The 22,380-nt window shown below is 36.5% G+C and overlaps 1 protein-coding gene across 1 annotated transcript in view; it reads right to left on the bottom strand.

Annotated features, from left to right (window-relative positions):
* Positions 1-20,136, bottom strand: part of LOC145766204 (condensin complex subunit 1-like) — a 31,880-nt gene extending 11,744 nt beyond the window's left edge. Inside the window, exons 1-25 of the mRNA XM_082577867.1 lie at positions 20,002-20,136; positions 17,953-18,087; positions 17,392-17,637; positions 14,108-14,219; positions 13,749-13,853; positions 13,123-13,263; positions 12,294-12,441; positions 11,699-11,796; positions 11,216-11,335; positions 10,866-10,983; positions 10,636-10,708; positions 10,077-10,246; positions 9,757-9,922; positions 9,110-9,218; positions 8,676-8,811; positions 7,826-7,935; positions 7,489-7,733; positions 6,946-7,098; positions 6,086-6,200; positions 5,707-5,785; positions 5,518-5,617; positions 4,828-4,958; positions 1,720-1,880; positions 1,396-1,573; positions 960-1,138 (exon numbers count right to left, since the gene is read on the bottom strand). Coding sequence (XP_082433993.1) covers positions 960-1,138; positions 1,396-1,573; positions 1,720-1,880; positions 4,828-4,958; positions 5,518-5,617; positions 5,707-5,785; positions 6,086-6,200; positions 6,946-7,098; positions 7,489-7,733; positions 7,826-7,935; positions 8,676-8,811; positions 9,110-9,218; positions 9,757-9,922; positions 10,077-10,246; positions 10,636-10,708; positions 10,866-10,983; positions 11,216-11,335; positions 11,699-11,796; positions 12,294-12,441; positions 13,123-13,263; positions 13,749-13,853; positions 14,108-14,219; positions 17,392-17,637; positions 17,953-18,087; positions 20,002-20,113 — 3,440 coding nt within the window. The 5' untranslated portion in view covers positions 20,114-20,136. The remainder of the gene's footprint in view (positions 1-959; positions 1,139-1,395; positions 1,574-1,719; positions 1,881-4,827; positions 4,959-5,517; positions 5,618-5,706; positions 5,786-6,085; positions 6,201-6,945; positions 7,099-7,488; positions 7,734-7,825; positions 7,936-8,675; positions 8,812-9,109; positions 9,219-9,756; positions 9,923-10,076; positions 10,247-10,635; positions 10,709-10,865; positions 10,984-11,215; positions 11,336-11,698; positions 11,797-12,293; positions 12,442-13,122; positions 13,264-13,748; positions 13,854-14,107; positions 14,220-17,391; positions 17,638-17,952; positions 18,088-20,001) is intronic.
* Between the last annotated feature and the right edge of the window lie 2,244 nt (positions 20,137-22,380).

The raw sequence follows: 22,380 nt of genomic DNA, 5'->3' as shown, positions 1-22,380 counted from the left end.
AGACCAGACAAGCCCAGTACTGAAACCTTAACACCAACTATTATTACGCAATAACAGCTTCCAAGATGGAAAAATACAGAAAAACTTTTATCTTAATCACCTGATCTCTGTTCATCAGGAGAAAATAGACCGAAAATCAGACTTTTTGAAATAACTTTTTTTCTGAAGCAGAAAGACCTTAATATTCTCTACATCAGGTATAGGAAACCGACCCTTCTGCGCATTTTGATACTAATTTTGTCGATCTATGATTAGCAGTTCCGGAGATACGGCCAAATTTCGAGATTTTGAGGCCCAAAAATTTCAAACCTCGTGGACCACCTCAATATGACGTCATAATTGAAAAAAATTTGAGGTGTAAACTTTTTTCCCCAAATACCACCAGATGGGACCCCAGGCATTTTGAATTTCAAAAATGGTGAAAAAATGAAACACCCTAATACATAGCCTACAGTTAAATCGCCGGCAGTAACAACTGTTGCGTGATCAGCTGATTGCTCGTCTTTTGTTACGTAGACTGTACAGTCGCACGCTTCGCTGCTCAGGCCCATTCTGGTTTTGAAAGCTCTGACAAAAGCACGCGCGCAAAGATGGTCAGACCGCAATGGGGCAAAATTTTATTGAAAATCGTTTTATGGAAGCATGTTAAACACAAAGAACGTGGAAAATCGCCAAGTCAGGTTTTTCCTTTAGTATCCCTTTAAGTAAAAAAATACCACACAAGTTATATAACTATGTAAATATACAAAAAGGGTTTCAAAAACGACATTTCCAAAACGCCCATGAAAGTCCATACAGTATACACCGCTTTTTTAAAAAGTTTGAAACAATTCATCGCAACCAAACATTTATTTTTTCAGAGCACAAACATATCGGTGGTAATGTCATTTTTTCCCAATAAAATCAAACAGTTTCGCAGACAGAAGCAGCAAACGAGATGGATTTGAGTTAAACCTCACCTAGTGGCTTTGAACCGATGGCAGAGCTTTTCCACGAGGCTTTCAGATTGCTTGTCTTTTTGTATGTACTCGAATAGAAACCGCATGATAAGTTTGAAATCGACGTCATCCTTCACACCTACATCCGGGTCAGAGAGGCGACTAATGATATCTGGTATGACGTTGTATACGGAGTTTCCCTGGAAAAAAATTGTATTTGCAACTTGGGTGTTGTTTTTGCAGGGTAAGAACACTTGAAAGTTTTTTTCAATGTTTTACGGTACAATAAAACTGTTCAGATTTACTTTAAACTTTCTGTGAAATATGAAATCTTTAGAAAAACTGTTAACACGCAAACGTTGTAACTTTTGCAGAAATTGAAGTTAATTTCTGGGTTAAACTGAAACTAAAGCGAAAGACTTGTCAGCGGTGAGGACATCATCGTGAAATCATTTACTTTTTTAGACAGTTCCTGAAAGAAACGCTTCGCCAGCAACGAAATACTTGTATCTTCGTCCGCAATACATTTCGCCATTTCACTGACATGACCTTTGACCTTAATCATGTCGTTCAATATGAGGTTGGTGAGAACTTTGATTGCGTATATTCTGACAACGGTTGAACTGTCACTCAACCTGAAAAGCGTTTAATATCAAAATAAAAAATGAAGATGCAAAAAATTGAGTTTTCGAAACGTTAACCGAGCAGTGAGAGCACTCTCTGCATTCAGCTATATTTAAATATTCAATATTATTTTTTAATTTTTGCTTTGTTAACTTGCCTTGCGTATATGTTGGAAGTCCATGGCTCCATTAAGTTGGGAAACCTGACGCAAAGATCTCCGGCCAAAGTGGTGAGGTTGGCACGGATGCCCTCGTGTGGCGAGGATTCGAGCATGGTGAAGAACAACCTCATATGCTTCTCACAGAACTCAGCACTGACCTGGATGTCACAGGATTAGTTTTACTCATGGGGAAGAAACGAATGCAGTGCGTTTATCATGCATTGGTTTCATTAAAAAAATAATGAATTGCAAGCCACAATTTAAACAGGCCATTTTGTTTGATGCGGGTATAATTTAACAGATATCCTCTTTTTTTTGTACCAGTTAAAGTCGCCAAAGGTAGCCGACCCTGATGTTTTGGAATGAAGACCAGGCTTCTTTGAAGCAAAACGGAGGGAAAGAGAGACAGGGCTGAAAAGGTGATTTACATGCACACACAATAATAGTCTTTGCACAGGCTACTTGTGTACAAAATCGACCAATCGTTGCTTTATTCCAGTACACAACAAGTTAGGATCGTTCAAAGAAAATTGGAAAATCGCGTTACATTAAACCAGTGGTTCTCAACCGGGGTGCCGCGGCACCCTAGGGTGCCGTTTACGTTTAGCAAGGGTGCCGCGAGCTATTGCATATTACAGTACAATTCTTATTACATCCAAATTAATTGGAACGGAATCTTGTGACGGAATCTTATGACTTAGCATTGTGACGCGACGTAATCGGTTGCCTTTGTCTTACACGTGCTCAGTTGCCTTTGTCTTACTTACACGTTTGTCCTACATTTCGCAATCGTATTCAGTAACGAGGTGCAGTCGATCGAGATAGTTGGTTCTTTTCAGTGATTGTTGAGTTGTCTTTAATGTTGTGTTTTTCAGAGTTTATGTTACATTTTAAGTTGTTTAAAGCCTTAATAAATGATTAGCTTTATAACAGAGCAACGCAGTGTTTTTCATACAGGATACAATACTTTATTACAGATCACTAATACAGTACAATAGTTTACTTTTTGCATTATTGTAATGGAGAAGTTTATAACGAAAAAAAGAGCAGCTATCGAAAGTGGAAGTACATTAGAAAAAAAAGCAAAGAAAATTCGCCTATATTGCAACAGTTATCTGAACATCGGCTTTACTTGGTGTGGTGATGAAACCCAACCTTCGCCAGATTGTCTTATCTGTCACGCAAAATTGTCAAATGAAGCTATGGTGCCAAGTAAATTGAACAGGCACTTTTCGACAAAGCATGGGCACCTCTCCGACAAACCGCCGAGCTATTTCAAAAGACTCTTGGATGAGCGAAAACAACAAAGTCAGGCATTCACCAAAACGTTTGAAGTTTCCACGAAATCGAAACAAGCCAGCTATCTGGTAGCAGAGATAATAGCTAAAAATTGTAAACCTCACACGGAAGCGGAGAGAGTTATTCTCCCTGCTTGCACTGCAATTGTGAAAACAATGTTTGGAACAGAGGCTGAGAAAGAAGTAAAAAAGATTCCTTTGTCAAATGATACCATTCGTAGACGTATTTGTGACATGTCCACGGATATACAAGATACTGTAATTTCTTCTGTGAAGGAAAGCAAAATCTTTACGATGCAAGTTGACGAATCAACTGATATCAGTGGGAAGGCCCAATTGTTGGCATTTATGCGGTTTGTCAATGATGGAAAAATAACTGACCAGTTTTTCTGCTGTAAAGAGCTCAAGGGAAGGACGACTGGTCAAGATATTTTTGATACTTTAAGTAAGTGTTTGGAAGAAAATGGATTAACATGGAAAGAATGTGTAGGAATTTGTACGGATGGAGCCCCATCCATGGTTGGGTCAATCAAAGGATTTGTGTCACTTTCAAAAAGGGTAAATAATGAAATAATAACAACACACTGTTTCCTTCATCGTGAAGTGCTTGTTGGGAAAACATTAGACTCGGATTTAAAGCAAGCTCTAAAACAAGTTGTAGAAATGGTTAATTACATCAAAGTTAGACCACTTAAGTCAAGATTATTTACCAAACTTTGCAAAGAAATGGAAGCAAATTATGAAAATCTTCTGCTACACACAGAGGCAAGATGGCTGTCCCGTGGAAAAGCATTATCACGAGTATATGCGCTGAAGGAAGAAATGTTAGCTTTTTTTAAACTTGAAAAACAAGAACAATTTTGTGATTTGCTTTGCGATGACATCTGGGTCTCCAAATTAGCATATTTGGTAGATATCTTTGACCATTTAAACAAGACAAACTCTAGTATGCAAGGCAAGAGTGAAAATCTCTTATCTTCAACTGACAAAATGAGAGCATTTCAAGAAAAATTAAAAGTGTGGTCAGTACGTGCAAAAGAAGGAACCTTTGGCATGTTCTCTCATTTCTCTGAAACAAATAACCGGGAAATAATCCCATTGATTATTCAGCATCTCAAATCTTTGCAAGCAAAAATAGAGAATTATTTTCCAACACTATGCTCAGAAAACTATACATGGGTCAGAAACCCATTTTTGCAGCAGGACAACCATTTTACTTTGAATCTCAAAGAAGAGGAAGAACTTATTGACATTCGCAATGACGGAAACATAAAGCTATTGTACAATGAGATGTCGCTCGATGAATTTTGGATTAAAATTCAAAATGAATTTCCTTGCATTGGAGAAAAGGCGGTTGTGATTTTACTTCAATTTTCGACTTCGTATCTATGTGAGACTGGATTTTCCGTTTTGACTAACATAAAAACAAAAAAACGAGAAAGGTTACTTGCGGTTGAAGAAGAGATGAGAGTAGCATTATCAAATGTGCGCCCAGACATTGAAAGGATTTGTGCTAAAAATCAAGCGCAAATTTCTCACTGACTTTGTTTAAAATGAACTTCATTAAATCGTTAATAATATGATACCGCAGCTGTTGTTAGTTTTGTTAAAACTCTTTTCTTTGGCTGTAGACTGTTTGCAGGGTGCCGCAAAATCTTTTGGTTATTTGCAGGGTGCCGTAAGCCAAAAAAGGTTGAGAACCACTGCATTAAACAGAAGGCTACACTTGGGAGAGAACACTAAGTACATTATCGAAAAAAAAACAGTTGCTTTGATTTACAACACATCGTGAACTTGGAACACCTACCAACATGTACTTGGCGAGAGCAAGCGAGGCGCTCAGTTGAACACGCACTGCTCTACCATTGCTACTGTCCACAGCTAAGGTGCATGACCGGACGAGTAACTCCGTGATGCTGCCCAGGAGGCTGTCAGGACCTAGAAGACAGCAGCCGATCAAAATCCTAGTAAACAGATAACCTTCCTTTTGAGTCCGTGCTTGTGTCCAAAACTATCTCTTCAAGAAACTTTAAAAAAGAAACTTAACCTGATTAGCATCCCAGCATTTAAAGTATGAAATTGGGTGATACCGTGCACGATTGCGCTTCCACATGGCTGTACTGAAACTGTTTCTTATTGCAGTGCGCATTGCATGTAAGGCGGTTGTAACAGTTCAAACTGTAATTTTATCGAAAAATCGCTTGAGTTCCGGTAATCTTAAAATGACGAATAAAAAAGTTGACGCTTGGCGAAATGTGCAGATTTGAAAAGTAAGTTTTTAATATTTCAAAACTATGATAGTTTTGGAATTTTCTTTGCAAAGACAACTCAATGTTTTTTGTTAAGACACAGCAAACGAATAAAGCTTCTGCCGAAATGACCTTCTCAGGTAGTAAATCAGTCTTTTATCACATTGATTTAACGTCTGAAGACGTTGAATTAATGTAAGGACATATTTGCTTACTGGGTTCGAGCACTGTGAAAAATAACATCTCACCAACTATCTCCGATTCTAGAACAGATTTGATCATCTCTTGATCCGCATCATCGGCTGTTGCTCCTCCAACTCCCATCTCCTCTTCAAGATTGCTCTCCGTCTGATCAGAAAGTGATTACAAAGTGTGAGGTTGCTGCTTCAACTAACAAAGTTCAAAAATTTTTAAAGGTTAAGAGGCCATATTGCTACCTTGCTTTTATCCGCTGTTTTGCTTCTTCTTTTGGACTTGTTGTTTTTAGCAGCTTCTTCTTTCTCTTCTGCTACTTTTCTGTAAATAATCAACATGATGTAATGTAATAAAGCGACAAAAACCCCCAACAAAGAGCAATTAGCTTTCTGCAACTCGCCAACGCAAAAACTAAGAGACAATTTCAAGGCCTACTTTTAAAACGGTAGAGGAATTTTGACTATCTGTGTCAGTATTTTTTTCAACTGATAGGTTGCCAGAACGTATTGCGATCTGTGTACACTGCACAGCGTTGGGTGCCACTCAGCAGTCAAGTCACATTAAAATTAAATAATGTATTTTCAATGTATTGCTTCACGTTAACCATCCTCAAATACTTGCCTTCGTCGTTTGATTTCAGAGTGAACGTCTCCGTCAATGAAAATCAAAGCTTTCAAAGCAAAATGGCCGGAAATGGCAAAGAATCTGGCCAGCAGTCTGTCCGTGATTTCTCCAGCTGGACATAAAAGTGACGGATCATAACATAACTAGTAACCACAAGAGAAAAGTGTTACAATTTTCAGGTCGGGATGTTTTATAGTGAAATTGTTCATGTCATAGCAAATGTTAAACCATTTTTATTCAAATGCTGTAGCGTGCGTTGCGATTGATAATAATATACAATTTGCCGAAATTTAAAGTACAAGCAACAATCACATAATAAAGATGCCTAAAAACGTAGTCAGAGCTCTTACGTTTAACCAAAGTTGGCTTTTTGTTTGCCGATTCGGGATTAAACAATCAAAGCCAAGGTTTCGTCAAGTATCACACAAAAAAAAATGAAAGAATATCAGCGCTGTCACGGACAAAAGTTAAATATATGATAACTTTAGGCAGGTATTATATTTTCGGCTCTGCAGTTTCGTTTTTTTTTTTTTTTTTTTAGCTTCATGTTGGCAGTTGACACGTAATGTACGGTCAAACTTTCGTGGTTGAATTCTAACGGCAAAGAGAAATGGAAAAGCTTTTTGCAACATTGATTGAGTGGTTAATTGGAAGACGAAAAAGAGATGGCTAGAGTTGGTGAGAGAAGACATTCGTCTAAGGAATTTGGATAGAATCAACCTCGACAATCCGAAAGCATGGCGAAAGGGCTGTGAAAACTGACAAACCTCTGTTAGCAGTGACAAACGCCAGGTTTCATCTACTAAAGGGACAAATGGATGATGATGGTGTGACCAACAGGTTCACAGCAGACTAACCTGGGTTTTGCGACGACATGTGCTCGATGAAAATCCGGTTCAGTTCGTTGAAGACATAGCTTGAAAGAAGAATTGGCTTTTCAGACAAGTGGAACAAAACAGCAGCCGCTTGGAAGGCGAACCTGACCCAGGTGTTGGAATCCTTTTCAAATCCTGGAATGCAGAACAAGGTTAGAAAAAAATGGTACTTTCACATCGCTAAACGTCACTGGATAGTACGGTGACATATGACATATAACTAACAGCTTTTTCAGCTGTCGCTTTTTTAACTTTGCGAGAACAAAACCGCAAGAAGACATAGCGCACAACAAAACTTTTAGGTAATTGGAGAATGATCAAAATGAACGGTTCACTTCGTGAGCGGACGCCATCATGGGAATTATCTAACAATAATTACAACATATCTGACTATACAAGTACCTTATGTATCTCATTTCAGTGAATGACTTCATAAACACAGTCCATGTAAAAGAGACAAAAATATTAAAGTAAAAAAACTCATCATACAAAACGACGTTGCTGATAAACTCTAGTCTTAAGTACCTTCGATCAGTAGATTAGTTATAGCTGTGAACATCTTGTGATCATTCGGATATCGGATTTGCTTCACATATTTCCCAGCCTCCTGCTTCCTGGGGGCCAGCTTCAATAAGGTGGTGCAAGTATGAAGGGGGAGCTCAAAGTCAGCCAAGTCCTTTGGAGGATCGTTGGGATTGGTGACTGTCTCCTCCATAAGCCCAACATCCACCAGCACATCCAGTTTCGTCCTCAACATCAATGGTTTGGAACTAAAAAGGAGTTGTGGAACAAGTTGGAATAACAATAAGATCAATTTTTGATTCATCAGAAACTAAGTGGTTGACATAAAGACGTAGCTCACTTAGCCAACATTCCCAGCAGCTGAACAATGACTTTTCTCTGTTTGACTTCGCTGATACCTCGTTCCATGGTAAAGGCGGCAGAAGGATTAACAAATCTGTTCCAAAGAACCTGAGAAGCAGATGACATGCGTTTAAGCCAAATGTCTATGTTATAAATCTTGCTCTTCCATATTTGAAGCAATAAATAAAATAGTTTTCGTAAAACTTTATAACATTATTAATATTGTGTATTGTTTGGGCTACAAAGAATACCAGCAAGTGAATGAGGTAAAACTATGAAAAGCAATTTGCGAGTAACTCCATTTGTCTACAACGGCTACACAGCAAAAACATACTGGCAGCAAATTTGTCAAATGATCAATATGGTCTGCTACTATTCGGAGAAATCCTAATTCGGAGACAGCCTTTTTCGGAGATTTCTAAAATCTTACAGCGGGATTTGTTTATTAAAAGGAATTAGCTTATAATAGAAGTTAATCAAACAAGTCTCAGAAAAAAAAAAAAAAAAACAGGTGTCAAACGACGTTTCGTGATTAACAATGGTGGTTAATCAAATGAAATCTCAGCGAAAATGTCTCAACTAAAGTTGCTAGATATCGCTATAGGCTATACCCGCAAGATATCAGCTAAGTTACATTTACCTCAGTGAAACAATAACTTTCTCGTTTGCAAGCGGTCGCTGGATTTAAGAAATCACCGAATCGGTTTTCTCCGAAAACGACTGTCTCGAATTGGGATTTCCTGAATCGGCCTTTCCAAAACGGGCCATTCAGTGATTAATATTCCAAGCAAACATACATAACTCGGCATTTCACAGTGACCGTTCAAAAACATTGAGTGATTGAGTACCTGCCCCACACTAGCAGGAATGTCACCAGACTTGCACATTTCGTTGATCAAAGCCTCGACTGCCTCTAACTTCTCCCTTCCTGAACCGGCTGCCAACATTACCATGTTGTCTGCAACTTGGTCCGCGTGGCTTGAACTGAAACCAAATCAAACAACATTGACCTGCATCTAAATTTAACTACGGTACAGTATTAAAGTTTTTTAAATAGCCAAACAGGCTAATTCAGCCTGATACTGGACAAGAAAAGGCAGAAATAGCGAGAATTATGATTGTACGAGTTGCACAAAATTTCGAACTGAGATGCGGAATCAGGACATTCTAACGCAGCCGAATTGGCACGAGACACTTGACTGTGGCCGACCAATCGCGCAATAGGCCAGCCGTGCCTGAATGCCGTGTGCTCCTGAAATATGAGAAGTAAAGTTAAACGAACCTGTTAGAGGAACCAGTTTGCTTAAAGTATAACTCCCTGTAAGCAAAAACGACGGCATCTCTGATCTTTTGTTCTTCATTCCATATTTGCTCCAGCATCTCAGCAATACCTGCATGCACACAAGTTAAACTTGAGGAGATATACTGTAGCGCATCCTCAAAACAAAGCAAAATCTCAATGCAAGCAAGGGTAGAAATTCTGTTACCACTGTAGTTCATAACTTCAAAAATATCTATGCGAGATTCGGTGTAAAAGTTTGCCGGTTCGAGAAACTTCTTTAGTCTTGAAACTTTTTAACAACTTGAATCTTACAACACCGTGTCTGGTCATATTGTAACGAGTTCTCGTGAAAATTAAGCCAGTTTTCGTTTCTGTTCAGTATTTAGAATTAAAAAATAGATTTATGGAAATACTAACGCAACCAGCTTGGTATATACAGTATACAACTGCACTTAAACTGTAGCGTGAAGTGATGAAAAGAACACGGACTAGATAAGCCAAAAGCCAAGGCATCCACTGAAAGTCGCTTCTACGATTGCTATTTTTGCATAATAACAAAGCAGTGGTTGTAACAACTAAGCTGCTTCTTTTGCAAAGAAGTCATTATATGTGTTGAGATCAGTTCATGAAACGTTCTACATACTTACCTTGCAAAGCAAAACTCAGCTTAAATTCCCAAGCGGCAGTAAAAAAGCTGATAGCTTCAAGGACGTCGGTCTGAGAGCGGGACCGGAGCAATTGGCACAAGACCGGAACAGCTTCGTGAAACTTTTCGACAAAACAGACGGAATCGGAAAGAAACGTGATGACTTTCTGAACGTCAATATAAATTGTTTATTTTAAGGAAATATATCTACAGTGCACGTTAAAATTTAGAGGGAATGAAATATCGGAAACCCAAACCTTACATTCAGCTTCGAAAGGCTACAAAACAACGAACGAACTTCTGGAAAAAAACAATATATACCTGTTGTTTCTTCGCTTCAGAATCTTCTTCGTCGTTTGGATCTTTCTCCTCCGTTGGCGAATCTTCATTGAAGTCAGGAGACGGTGAATCGCCTTCAGAAATGGTGTCATCGTCTTTTTGTTTATCGTTAGCACTCATTTGTGAGTCTGTGTCTGCGGGCTGCTCTGGGCCTGGCACGAACAGCAAAACAGCAGCAATGATGTGAAATTATTCGAGAAATTAATAATTCATGGTTAAAAGCAAGTAGCATCTACTTTTACAAATTTAATTCAGAGCCACATTTTTCATCTCAAGATGGGCTTGATAATAGAGGAGAGTTAAACAGATCTATGTGGAGGCAGGGTGTGAAGGCGATTGTAGCACTTGGAGGTGAATCCGGCCACCCTCGGTGACATCACCGGATTAAAACTGGACTACTACTACATTTTGTAAAACACAACAGAACTCCGAATCGAATGATAAGCGTTGTCTGTCACTTCATGTGTCAAAAAACACGGAGACAAAAAACTTCGAAAGAATAAAACTAGCCAACGTTTTTTAGGGAATCCTTAAAACTTACCATTTTTCGCTTGAATTTCATCCAGTTTGCTTTTAGCTTTGTCCAGACCTTCTTTCAAGACAGTGATCGGCAACTGTTCAATGGAAGAAATCTTTTTTATTAAATAACCTAAAAGTTTTCGACCAAGGCTAAGCTAGTGTAAACCAAGGTAACAAATTAAACAATTCTTCAGTGTCCGAAGATACACGCAAAATATATGACTACGGTGTATAAAATGAGAAAATACGCACGGTGGCAGCAAATGGATTCCATCTTAGAAGTCCTTCGAGCAGTTGAACGGTCGCTTTCCGGACTAAATTGCTTTTGTCCAACAGCAAACGAACACACAGATCAACCAGTTTTGGACACCTTGGAATATAGAAGTGTAAAAATAAAGTTGAATAAAACTAGTTCGGTGACTCAGTAGTTAGTGTCTGCCAGCGAACCGATACACGTAGGCTCAATGTCTTGTCGGTGTCGGATCATATTAAATACTCTTAAAACCGGTAATACACCATAATCTCAAGTCTCAACAGGGTAATTGTGCGCACTGCTTGTGTGACAGATTTATTGAAGGCAGCCAAGTTTAGGTAACTACAACCTTTTGATTGGAAGAACTTGCTCTTTAACGAGGGAAAGGAAGGTTTGCAAAGCCTTGCTTCTCACGAAAGCTGTCACGTCTAAATTAGCATGGTCGTACAAAATGTCCAGGAATTGGTCTCTGCAAAAGCATATTGAGCTCAAAGAGTAGATTTCTAGTACCATGAGTACATGACCATTGACTAGATTATGCTCTAATATCTAAACGGCCTTCGTCGAGCAACCTGATTTGAAAGGCAATTTGATTTGAAAGACATACATTCGGTTTGAAAGACACACACAAGCTGACACCGAAAAACATGAAAACATTTAATTTCCTATTTCATATTAAAATAAACTATTTTAATTTAATAACTTACACAATAAAATATTTAAACGCGTAATAAAATATAAAACTTATACGTACTAGGATCACAAGACCGCGTTTCATGTTGATCAAAAAACATATTGCGCACATTGCAAAGACGTATTGGTATTATCTCACCTGTCAGACTTTGCTTTATCATGTAAATTTTCTCCGTTTAAGCATTGGATGAGGATTTCGCCAAACACGCCAAGAACAGAGTTCCTCATTGTATAGGACTGTACAAGAAAGTTTGTAATTAAATTAATTCCTGTCACATGAATATTGTGCTCGATTGTGTGAGAATGCATACTCTACTTCACAAATAAAACAACTACCTGTAAGACAACATAGTACATGATCGCTATTACTACATTCCATTTAAATCTTGAAATCTCAGTTTCAAAAACAATACAAACTTATTCGAACTTTGCTCTAAATTTTCAATAATGACTTTGTGTGATGAGGTTCTTGACCAACTAAAATTTAAAAGAAATTTGTGAGTCAAATAAATTGAGAAGTAGCTATTCCGTAGATGGCAATTCGTCTGAAAACGTTCAGCTATTTCCATGTCAAACGTTAGTTGAGTATTAATTCTTTGATATGAAAACTTTATTCCAAAGGTAGGAACCAAAGTTTGTACGGTACTGTACTGACAGAAAAAAATCGATTGCAAAAGATAACGCTATTTTCACCAGTGACATTTTAACCAATCATAAAATGGATATTTCTTTACCTCTTCATCCATTCTGGCAGAAAGCAGGCTAATGTGTGGCAGTATCTCCGTGGGAAGGACCTTGGAGAGCTCTTGGATGAAAGAACATATCGTTCTTGTGCTTGCGGTGTCGCGAACTAAATCTTTTTCTTCAATATGACTTAGCTCCCTACAGAGCAAGTGATTGTTCAAAATGAAGCACACAGTGTAACAACTTGATGTATTCAATCACAGACAGCAAAATGCGTCATTTTTACATTGATTCAGGTCTGCATTGCACGAATGCACGTCTGCAGACATTGAATCATAAAAATGACGCATTTTGCTGTCTGAGATGTAACCCGCAATCCCACATGAAGTAAACAACCCAACATGGCTCCATCATTAAAGCAACAGAAAGAACAAAAATTAATAAAAATTTTATTGTACAAAATTTAAAGATGGCGAAGAAAAGGTGGTTCTTGCTGGAAGAAAACTATCTTTCGTTGACTCTCTTCAAGAGCATGTTATCAGAAGAGCATTTGCCACTTTTTTCTTACCATAGCATAGACAAAGACAAATCGATATTTTGTGCACAAGCACAATGTTTAATCCAAAACAAAGGTATCAAAGATAAACTAAAAATATTGGACAGAGACTTCCAACTCAAAGTTTCAAGAATACTAATATCTTCTCCTCACCCAAAGACTGCCACTTCTTTGGCCTGCAGTGAGGTGCGAAGTCGGATCAAAATCAGTACACTAGTACAGTCACGCACCAAAACAAGCAAAAATCTATTCCACTTTTCAGGTATAAATTAGCTGACAATTTACAATATTGTACACACTACTTTATGATATATATAGTTCACCTTAAAATTTCTGCAACGAGTGATTTGCATTTGTACGTTGTGACCCAAAGATGTACCGCTTCTGCCATAGGAATGGCAATGTGTTCAAAATGTTGCATTAATTGGACTATCTTTAAGCTTGAACTAAGTGACTGGTTGTGTCTGAAAATAGAGGGTAGAATCAGAGTACCTGCCACAAAAACAGATTTGCGTATCTAAACATCTCACTTGAGTAGTGCATAGTGCAATGAACCCCTGTACTGTACACTAAGTTGAAAACACAAGCACACAACACTTCATCAGAACTTTATTAGCTTAATTTTGCAATCACCGGTTGGAACCTAAAATGAGTTAAGACTTTTTCCTGGAGATTGCCACTTGCAAGATCTCTGTGACTTGTGAGGGTGTATTTTGATATAATTTTGAAAAGATAGAAATGAAAATGACCATTGAAGTCGCATACCAACTTGTACAGACACCAAAAACTCTTAAATTCAAAGTGCGTGATGGATAAGGTAAAAATGCACTGATTGATGGAACTTACTAATACTATGGAATGGATGAGACTAGGAATTAGGATATATCTGATCACATTCAAGCAGAAGTAGACAAGCATTAAAGTCATGTACCAACACTCCAACACTTACTTTTTAATGATGCACCCCAGCAAATGAAAAACTGCAGATTTTACTGCTTTATTTTTTAAAATAGCTTGATCTTCAAGTACTTTGTAGCAAAAATTGGAAATAAGACTGCAAAATAAGAAAAGTATTGTGAAACGATCACAAATGAAATAAACTTACAACATAAAAAGCAAAATTAAAACCAGATAAATACACTACACAATACACATCCTCATCTCTACCTATTAATTTTGGCCGAGGAATGACCCGATTTGTACCACAAATATGCAATTAAGCCAAGCCACAATTAAAATTTTATAAAACCCAAATAACTAACTGACAACATAAAAAAAGCATGCTTAGTTCTGATTTAATATTCCAACCTTGTAAACTCATCCTCCACCAATTGAGCCTCCCAGAGTCGATGAATGTCCAAATCAACAAAGTTCATAAGCAACTGGAACGACTTAAGACACTCATACTCCCAATCAATTCCTGCCACAATAAGACATATGTAAGCTGATACCGCAAACACACTTGTAACTTTGATTAATTGATTTTATCTACAGTAAAAATATGTTTCTGAAACAAAAAATGTATCATAATATTGCTTATTATAATGCCATGTTTATAATATTTGATAAAGTTTAAGCCTAACAATTCTTTTGCATGTACTATTGTACTCAAGTAGTACACAACTTTCTCTTGTCAGTGTTTAATCTTAATTATTATCATATTTTGTATTAAAAAAATTTTGAATTGATATTTCTAAAATCAGGTCAAGTTGTTTCTCCATCACATTTTTAATAAGTATGCTACCTGTGATCTCATTATGCACAATGTTATCGTTGTGATGCCATGAAAACTTAAAACTGCGGAATCGTTTATACCAATCAAATTATACCTAATCATTTTGTCTACATCCACGTTTAAGACAGACATAATAAAGTTTTATCTTGACTAGGCCAACAGCAATTACCCATATACCATAGCCTAGCCAAGAAATTTCAATGACAGAATTTAAGCAAAACAAAATGTCTAGGTGGTATAGTCAAGTGGGGTAAAAAAAAATAGTGGGGTTATTGGGGTAAAAAAAAACACTTACCATCTCACATGTAAAATGAGTAGATATTCACTCAAAATGTTTAGTGTCTGTTTAAGTGGTCTCTGGTGATTACTTTGAGGGGTAGAGGAAAAAGATTGGATTTGACAAAGAAGAGATATGTTAAATAGAGTAAATATGGCCAGTGAAGGGTGCAAAAAAAGGTTCGGAGGAGTTTATTAAACGTTTTTGCTAAATTTTAGTGATAGGTAGTATGAATGTTTTAATGTTATATTGTGAGTACTATGTTGTGAGGCTACTAGATGCAACAAACACTGGGACCTCTAAATGTTTGTGTAAATTATTATTGAGGTGTTTTTTTTTACCCCAATAAAATTCGTTGATTTGGGGTAAAAAAAAACAGTGCATTTCATGGAATGTTTTGGCTTTGTATTGGTGTTATGTCAACTGCTAGGCAGTAAATCACCAAAAAATACAAATACAAACTTCTGGATGCATCAGTGCCAATGTATGCATGTGTTATGCACAATCAATTGATGTTTGGTGGAATTGGGGGTCCAAGGTTGAGGTTCGTGTTGCGGGTTAGTCGATCAATAGCGCGAATTGAGAGTACAGAGTGATCCATTGATCAATAGTGCACAACACATACAATCATACATACACAAACTGTTGTTTTATTTCCTGTCTGGTGTTTTTTAGTTGTATGTTTATTTACAAACTGCTGGTTGATTTTTTAGGATTTACGATCCGCGAAATTTAATCGCCCACTCGCATGTTCAAACTAGAGCTTTAGATAAAATTCAGGATGGCGTGCATAAGTATACTAGACACAATTTTTTGTCTTGCTGCTGTTTTTATTACAGAAATGAGACTTTGCGATTTCACAATATGTATTTTAATAGAAACTGCATACAAAAATTGTGGGCAAAATCGTTTACATCATCATCATGACCCATCCGGTCGGTTTCGACTATGGGTTCAGCATCTCTCACAGTCCTTGATATATGAGTTATATACACAAAGCTTCTTTCTTCTGGTGGAGAATCATTTACACTACATATGAAATCAATAGCAAAACATATGAAATCAATATTATAATAATAAAGAAGAAGAAGCTGCTATACTAACAGGTGTTTTTTTTTACCCCATGAAAATTTTTTTTTACCCCAAAGCTGGGGTAAAAAAAAATTCAGGTATTTTGTGCATAATTTTCAAACCAGTTAATGGATTTAAAAATTTTTTTTGAGGGATGATAGACATACATGGTCTGTATATTGTGACCAACTTTGGTGGTCATACTTGATAAACTAAAAAATCTAGGACAACCTTTCTGAAAAAAATTTTTTTTTACCCCACTTGACTATATCAAAATTTCTAATTTTGTGCCTACTTTAAGCTTAGTTGGGCTGCATGAAGCAAAACTAGGCTAACATCCAGTCATCCACCCACGTAAACCAGCAGTTAGAATAATCGGTCTATCTGTCACTGGTGGATAATCTAAATTTTAGTAGGCTTAAGTCTTGATGTAGCTATTGGGACTACTCGCTTTAATTTTAACATGAAAATTTTGACTTTTTCATAAGATCTGATTTTGGTGAGTTAATTAGCCTATTGCTTTTTTACGCAAAAAAGTTTTTCACAAAGTATTGTTTCATTTTGACAGAAAACTCTTTGTCTTCTATTTAGAAATCGTAGCAATTTGGTTTTGTTATGCTTTTGAAAAAATATGAAAAAGCAGGAGAATGTTACAATGCAGAAAAAGTCGTGAAGCGCAAATTGAGCAAGCTTGCATAAGTGCTTGATCAAGGTATTTGAACTATATTTTTAATTAGGAAACGCTGTTTGACAGAGTCCAATTTATCTTTCTTCGAAAACACAATAGTGTAACTGACCTCGTGTGTTGTTCCTAAAGCAGCAAGAAACGAGATTAACTGCGGGAAGCCAGACTTAACCTACACTTCAAGTTTGCAAAATGTTTTTGATTAGTAAAAGTTCTCTGCATAGTGCATATGTGTTCATTAGGATTAAAAAATAACAAAGGAATTAGTGGCAGCTTCATCTTTATTTAGTTAAGCGGAAACAATTAAAATTGCTCCCATGGCAAATCAAATTACTGCAGTATTAAAAATACAAAAAAAAGTTTTAATGAGAAATAATTAAGTGTCATCTTTATTTTATTAAGTGCAAAAAACAATTTTTATATTTTTGTTTGTATAAAATGAAAGTTCAAACTGCTACTGCGATAAACAAAATTACTATAGTATGTACATATTCAAAAGAACAATTAATTTCAGTACGCAACAATCAAATCTCGTGTCATTTATGCATTGTGGCATTCGTGCCTTGCAGCCTAGGGGTGTCGCCATTTGCGTCATTCGGACAGTGGCATAAAGTCGTAGACCGAGAAGTGATTGTCAACGTAATGTGGCAAACAAGCTTTTGCCATACAAAAGTTTTTTTTGTAATACAATAATGCTAGCATTTGCACAACAACCAAATCTGTTTGACAATACAGTAGCATTAGAATCTTCAGCAAATGTTACATTATTAAAAACAACTTAATACAGAAGTTTTGAAACATATATGATAAATAAGATATGTTACCAAGTTTATTAACAGAAATCTTTGCTTTTGTGCTTCTCTTTCCTTTCATTGGTGTAGTCAAAGCATTTGATATAGAATTTTGTCTGGATGCAGATTGGTATAAATCGGACATTTGTACCAACAAATAAACATTCATCTTCAAGGCATTGAGACAATCAATCCTTTGAGAAGAGTTCCACAAAGAACTGTCATCTTTGCTTTCAGAGTCCAAGATGTTATGAAGAGCAGTGCTGAACTGTTCACATCCTAAAAGACATATTTTTGTGTGCAATCAATTAAGCTTGTAAAACAATTTGTAAAGAAAGCGGCTATGTATTGAAATTCTTTACAATAAAAAAATCTTAATGAAATATACAACAGTGAATTACATTGCCCAATGATTACAACTTGATACAAACGATTATAAGAGCATATATAACAACAAATGCAAAATGAACCAAAAGAATTTACAATAAAAGAACAGAATCTTTAGGTGGCATTGAAACTGAAGATAAATAGGAAAACATTATCTAGTTTGCATTTGCAACATTAAATAATTTGTTGGTAAATTTAGATGCCAACCTTTTGTTAAAGTTGTCCAAGTTAGTTTTCTTGTTGTAGGATCAACCTCTTGAAATTTTGCCAAGACGCTAAAGAATACTTCAAATTGATTGCCATTAATAAATCCATTTCCTTTCATCAATGAAGGTTTGATTTCTGCATACACAACAACAAATTATGTATATAATATATCGATACTGCCTTAAGCTCTGAGACAACTAGTCTATTTTGTAATAGTGACTTAAACAAGTGTAACCCAATTCGTACACTCATTTCATACCCTGAAAAGATCAAGAGAAAAAATAGCACAAAGCTGAAGTCGCTGATCGCAACAAAGCTGAAGTCGCTAATCGGAGTTTCAGCAAAAAATTTAAAATTAGGGTTAGGGTTAAGCGGAAACTCCGATCCGTGTGCTATTTTGGCTTTTTTAAATTTTTTTCTCCATTTTTTTAGGGTACGAAATGAGGGTATGAATTGTTCAGGGTACGGATTAAGTTGCATCCGACTTAAACAACAATTAAGCACAAAAACATCATTTCTACATTTATTGGGTTTATTTTCAGAAATTCGGAACTGGAACAGGTAATTTGAAATTACATAAAAATTAAATTGAAATAAATGACATAGTACAATAACTCTTTTTTGTTGTTGTACAGATTGCTTTTTTTTTAATTTCACCTCAAAAAGAGCATTTAACTAAAAAAAGTTACCTTGAGCCACTACGTCCCGTCATATGTGTTGCACCATGCACCTAATTTGTGAAAACCACATATGGTGTCAATACATACATTTCTACGCAGGTGCAACATATCACGTAAATGACTTGGATATTCTATCCCATAAAGTTATTTTTTCAAGGCAGTGGCTATTTGACCGGCGCCGGTCTTTGAATCTGAAACACTATTTGACCGGTTATGACGTCACTATACAAGGCACTTTTTTTCTTTTTCTCTTTCAAAGCAAAAGACGAGAGCACGTATATAAGCTCTAAATCCGACTATTTTATTCAACTCGTTACGTGGCGAGTGCTGTACGTCGCCGCCTCCTATGCTAGAGGGACTGAGTTCGATACTACCCGGAAGCGTTCTTCTTTTTTATTTATTTTTTTTTAACTAAATTTTGACACGAAGTGCATTTTTGTAGTCAATTTTTAATTTGAGTTGTCTACAGCCCAATTTTTTATGTCTTCAAATGTGAGTAATAAAGTTAGAGTTTTTTTAATTTGCTGGAACTTGAGAATTTCTCTGGGTAATTTTCCTAGGTCCATATCGATTTTTGTAGTTAGTATCTTTTTCGTCCCTGACGCGTTAATGACGAAAAATAAAATGATTAATGGTATGTAAATGTAATGCAACTCAAATTAAAAATTGACTACAAAAATGCACTTCGGGTGAAAATTTAGTTAAAAAAAAAAAAAAAAATGCTTGCGCGTGGTATCGAACTCAGTCCCTCTAGAATAGGAGGCGGCGACGTATCGCACTCGCCACGTGACGAGTTGAACCAAATAGTCGGATTTAGAAGTTATATCCAGCGCTTCTCGTCTTTTGCTTGGAAAGAGAAAAAGAAAAAAAGTTATGGTATAATGACGTAATGACGGTCAAATAGTGTTTCAGATTCAAAGACCGGCGCCGGTCAAATAGCCACTGCCTTTTTTCAAACCAAACAGCCATGGTAAAAGAATATTAGAATTAAAGTAAACAATAAATACTATTGTCTATTAATACCACAAATAGTGCCCAATGCCAAGCAGAACAAATTCCATCAACAGCCTGTTTCACCCTAAAAGGGGGATCATCAGAAGGCCCTGAAAAATATTTTTTGGACTGGGGTATACGGTGGCCTTTTTAGAATGGAATCACGGTGGCCTTTCATTACTAAAACCTACTATTATGATACAACAATGCGGTAGAGATTGGATTCTTGAATCTTTAATAAATTGTGCCAATTCAAAGCTTTTTTTAATAGTTTTATGCAAATAAGGTAAAACTTAGCATTTGATATCGGTACATCTCTAACTGGAAGTAACATTGTTATTGCTGATACAGTAGCTAAATAGGCATTATACGGTACCTTGCAGTTTGACAGGAATCATTCGTGTTGAAAAGACATCTTCAACATGATATCGTCCAGGCACACAAGACAATAAGTCATCTCTGTTAGTTGGGATGACAAAATTTAACATTTTGAAATGCACAGATAGAGCAGTTGCTTGTTCTAATTATGTAACATAGGTACCCAAATTGATAGGTCAATATTAAAACAAACTGAAATCATAAAATAGCCTACTCAATTCTTGAGTAATTTCAACACAACATTTCAATTCGACATTCATAATGGTAGACTACAAATATTTGTTTTCAATAAACTTATTATATGTAGGCTACACTGTACAGTATATAAGACAACTAAATCTACTCATATAAACTAGGCAAAATTACAAAAACGGCTTGCTACTGGATAATTTTAGTGTCCCGCATTGTAATCATAAATGCACACACTCTGAAATTTACTCAAAGCTACAAGAAAAATAATATCAGATGTCTTTACATGCAACAAAAACTGGTCAAAACAACAGGCAGGCTCTTGAGATTGTTGTTACGAACTGCATAGGCTATCTCCTGATTTTCAATATTTTCACTGGCAAAATAGGCAAATGATTGATTGATATTATAGAGTGAACTAGTTCACTATAGTAAAAGGCAGGAAAACTTACATTATGAAATAATGGATCGCTACAATATTACTGTCTGTTACTGTACCACCACCATTGACTCTGTTCCATTTCGTTATTTTGCTTACCTAAAAAACAGCGGGAACTTTTGCAACGCTTCGGTTGTTTCTGCAATGATTCCCTTACACTTAATTCAAATTTCAATAAAAAATGGAGATATTTTGAAAAAATGAAATCAAAAGTGAAATATATTTTAGTAAGATATAACGCTACAACAAATCTGAAATTGGTTTATTGATTATGTTCAAGTTAGGTTTAAGTGAGAAAAATAAATAAAACTCATTGAAAAAATTGGGAAAGATAATAGGCTAGTGTAAGCTAGCCTACTTCATTTAGACTTGCTGAAACCGAAGCTTTGTTTTTTTATATTCAGGTTTGGTTATTAATGTTTAGAGAAAACACATCCAGACCATGAACTCATGAAGTGAAGTCATTTTTTTATAGTGTCATATAATAGACTATAAGCACAACTCTCAAAACCGCAGATCTGGGCTATTTCGCTCGGCTACTAGGCTAATGTAGAAAGCAGGCAGAATCTTTCATTTAGTGATCGAAACATAGTAGGCCTAAAGTCGTTGATGAAATAACCCGCGGTCTCTGAAACAGAACTGAAATAATGGTAGGCTACAATTAGAATGACAGAAAAAGACCATAAGCGAACATTCAGTCAGCCTCCACAAGCAAAAATCTAGCAAACTAGGCTACTCACGCATAGGCCAATAAGTTTTGTGAACTTCATTGCAGTTTTTTAGACGTGATGAAACAACTGATAATATTTGCCCCAATATAGCATTTTTACGCTGAATCCACTATTTGTGACATCATAGATGCCTTAGAGGCAGGCGCGGATTTATGGGGGGGGGCCCAGGGGGCCCGGGCCCCCCCCGAAATTTTGTGAAAAATTGTATGTTTCCGCATCAAATGGTTTGATATGCTTCTAAACAGCTGATATTAGGCTAGTCCCTCGGCATCACAATTGATGAAAATGGTTGTTTTAATGTCTATTTTCTAGCATATCGTAGCCTATATGTCGTAGTATCATTGTTCATATCTGTTTAGCTTTTTCTTTCTTTTTAATTGATTTTCAAATTTTCTGGCCCCCCCCGAAAAAAACTCTTAGATTCGCGCCTGCTTAGAGGGGTTCGTGAGAGAAAAAAAGGGGAGAATACTTTTATTTTGTTATTTGCGAGAATAGCATAGGCCTACGGTACAATTATAAACAATAAGTTTCGAATAAAATAACACCTTAACAATCTAGATTCCACATCAGACAGTTTACCAAAATCTTCCTCAGGTTATGCTACAGCGGCCGATGTAATCGTAGCGTAAGTTTATTAAACATTGTTCTGCATGAAACTTGGATGAGGTCAACGATTGAGCAGGAGTTAGCGTGAGGCACTTGGCTACGACAGTAAATTGTCATCTTTGCAAGAATTTTTGAGTCCGAACCAACCGAAAAGGTAGCCTATTAGGGCCAGCGCCGGATTAACTATAGTAGCAGATGTAGCAGCTGCTACGGGCCCCGCGCTTCACAAGGCCCCGCACTTGGTGAGCAAAACATTTTTTTTTTAAAGAACTGTCGAACATAGTTGGTACGTAATTTTTGGCTTGCAAGCTGGAATGGCATGGGAGAATATTATAGGTGTGGGATTAAATTACTTAGTCCCCACGTCTTATCCCTTCCTAATTATTGTAAACTTTAAAAACTGGTAATTTCC

Source organism: Aplidium turbinatum, chromosome 3 (assembly GCF_918807975.1).
Source record: "Aplidium turbinatum chromosome 3, kaAplTurb1.1, whole genome shotgun sequence".
In the NCBI taxonomy this organism is placed as follows: Eukaryota; Metazoa; Chordata; class Ascidiacea; order Aplousobranchia; family Polyclinidae; genus Aplidium; species Aplidium turbinatum.
The sequence above is the reverse complement of the archived record's forward strand: the minus strand, read 5'-3'. Positions and strand labels throughout refer to the sequence as shown.